The 2,961-nt window shown below is 34.9% G+C and overlaps 1 protein-coding gene across 4 annotated transcripts in view; it reads left to right on the forward strand.

Annotated features, from left to right (window-relative positions):
- The window catches only part of LOC123867066 (polypyrimidine tract-binding protein 2), a 270,705-nt gene that overhangs the window by 261,602 nt on the left and 6,142 nt on the right, over window positions 1-2,961 (forward strand). For all 4 annotated transcript variants that reach the window (XM_045908910.1, XM_045908912.1, XM_045908909.1 and 1 more), the window contains 3 exons: window positions 1,308-1,422; window positions 2,389-2,490; window positions 2,573-2,650. In XM_045908910.1, coding sequence (XP_045764866.1) covers window positions 1,308-1,422; window positions 2,389-2,490; window positions 2,573-2,650 — 295 coding nt within the window. The remainder of the gene's footprint in view (window positions 1-1,307; window positions 1,423-2,388; window positions 2,491-2,572; window positions 2,651-2,961) is intronic.

Genomic DNA, 2,961 nt, shown 5'->3' on the forward strand with positions numbered 1-2,961 from the left:
ATAACCGTTAGGTTCATAATATTATGTCAATTGACAAAATATGTCAAGCTGTCAAGATGGACGTTGCCTTGATACATAATTATTTATGATGTTTTGGAAAACTCAGATACTTTGTCGGGGGTGTTATAAATTTTTAATTTACACTTGTCACTGCTTACATTTCATATTGCGTGAAGTAGTAAATCTGAATAACTCGCTTATGGTATGGTTATTGTACCGAAGAATGAATTATTCATTTCCGCTAAACAGGAGACAAGGACTTATAATATTATGTAAATATAATATTTTACCTACCTATTAAAAGATATGTATTTTTACATTTGAATTTGAAATTGCTATGAGGGTTAATAGATGATTCAAGACTTTGATCCACGCTCATGCCATTGATAATTTGAAGTATTTTATGAAATGAGCAATTCAGCAAATTGTCTCTTTTGTGGTACCGCCTATGGAAGACACAAAACGTCCTTTCATTTAGAGTACGTCCTCGTACATAAATTATGCGAATTTCAATTAAAATTTAATATTTTTATTAAATAAAACTGCTCAATTAAAATTTTAACTTAATACAGTTAAAATTTTAATTGAGCAGTTTATACTCCAGTACTCTTGAAGCAATATTATCAGCGATGGAATCAAATAAAATTAATAATTTTATTAATTTCTAAATACGTAGGGTAGGTGTATTATGAACAAATCGTAGGGAGTAAATTCATAAAAATATTTCCTCAAGTTTATAGCACTAGTGATTACTGAAAAAAAAGCAGGTGTGACAGACGGATGAATGGACGGACGGACAGACTTAGCCGCATTCTAAGGATTCCTTTTTTTTTTCATTTTACCATGTTTTAGGCATGTTACCTTCGTAAAGCGCTATGGAAGAGACAATTTTAAATGAATAGAACTTCGTTACCAATTATCAAATTCTGAATTGGATGCATCAAACTCATTAGCATCATCTTCATTATGAACTCATTATTGGCCTCAACACGGGTCTCACCTCAGAATGAGAAGGGTTTAGGCCACAGTCTACCACGCTGACCAAATGCGGATTTGCAGACTTCACACACCTTTGAGAATATTATGTAGAGCTCCCAGGCATGCAGGTTTCCTCACGATGTTTAAGAAGTTACTTTTGACGTTTCAAAAGTACTTGTAAAAGTTTTATTGGATAAAAACATTTTGAATTTTGAAATTTCTTTCACCGTTAAAGTGCACATAACCCTGAAAAGTTAGAGGCGCGCCTGGGATAGAACCCCCAACGTATCTACATCGATAATACAACTCGTTAAATCTGATCATTTCAGCGATGACCCACATGGATAAGTTGCGTGTGTTTGGTAAAGCGATGCGCGTGATGCTCAGCAAGCACCAGACGGTGCAGCTGCCCAAGGAGGGACAGCCGGACGCGGGCCTAACTAGGTATGTATCGTGAAACTTTTCAAACCTTTGGCGTCTATTAAGTCGAAGTCAAATATTTTATTCAAAGAAGGTACCTACCAATTTTTAGATAACCGAGGAGAGGGCTTGTTATCCCTAACATAGATCTAAAAATCTAGCTAGAATAGCCAGTTCTTGATCACGCAACATTTGTTAAATTGTATATACAATACACCAATTGTACACTATTTGAACGTCATAAATCAATAAGATTTTCAATTTTAAAGTAATAAATAGTAAAAATTGTAATTCATAAAATTCAGTAACAATACCTACAATGTCAAAAAATGCATATTCAATTCGTCGAAACCCAGCATGCGATTTAGCGCTACATGCGGGACAACGACTTGGTACTTAGTGAAATTGGCCGGTTGAAAATCCAGGCGGCGCGGTAATCAATGAAATTCACCAGCGTTTTCGAAATCGTTGGCACTTTGAATTTTCTATCGTTCAATGAAAATGGTTCCCCATATACCGGTCTATGGTTATAAGGTATTTTTTTTTTAATGTAAGGCTCTGTCCTTATTATGAACAGGCTTATTAAGACAGCATGCGATGACTCCGCCACAATATGTGGCCTAACGACTTGTGAAATCAGCCGCTTGAGACCCCAGTATTCGAAATCGTGCCGTATATGCGAACCATAAGACTTATTTTGTTGTCATAGGACTAAGTCGTTGATATTTTAAGACATTGTATACTTAACTATAACAGATTTCTATTTTCTCACTTTTATTAACATCTTCAAGGCGTGTTCCATAATGCGCCCGCAAATAAATCACTATTGAATTCCTTTCATAAAATTCCTTTGTTGCGTACAGGACATAAAATTTTTCATTTTTCTAGATTGCATTTACTGGGGAACAGCAAATCCTTTGTCCACAGGATTAGTTGTATCGAGAGAATTATTGGAGGTATTAAATAAATTTTCTTTTTGCTCTATTCCAGGGACTATTCCCAGAGTCCGCTCCATAGATTCAAGAAGCCCGGTAGCAAAAACTACCAAAACATTTACCCGCCGAGCGCCACATTACATCTATCCAACATTCCGTAAGTTATTGTTCAATTCCAAAACCCCCATTTCATTTTAACGCTCAAACGAATCTGTCTAAGATATTATATTTGTTTGCAGAGCCACGGTTTCTGAAGATGACATCAAGGAAGCTTTCACCAAACGGGGATTCACGATCAAGGCGTTCAAATTCTTCCCGTGAGTTTATTTTATTAAATATTACTAATTAAGTATAGAAATCATACTTTATTCAAACGTCAATGTTGGCATAATTTACAAAGTTCAGGAGTAGAATGTTTATCAAATACCTACATTAATCTGGAAATTATAATATAGTTTTATAGTATAGATCGCTCATTACATTAAATTAATTTGACTGCGTTTCACGTACATATTGTTTTAGTGTGCGTGTAACTCAGTTCTAGTACGCGATTTACGTTACTCACCCAAATACGTTAACGTATATTATACTTAACAAAGTATAACAGTTTCGTATTCCAATTTTACAG

The sequence above is a fragment of the Maniola jurtina genome, chromosome 7 (assembly GCF_905333055.1).
Source record: "Maniola jurtina chromosome 7, ilManJurt1.1, whole genome shotgun sequence".
Classification (NCBI taxonomy): Eukaryota; Metazoa; Arthropoda; class Insecta; order Lepidoptera; family Nymphalidae; genus Maniola; species Maniola jurtina.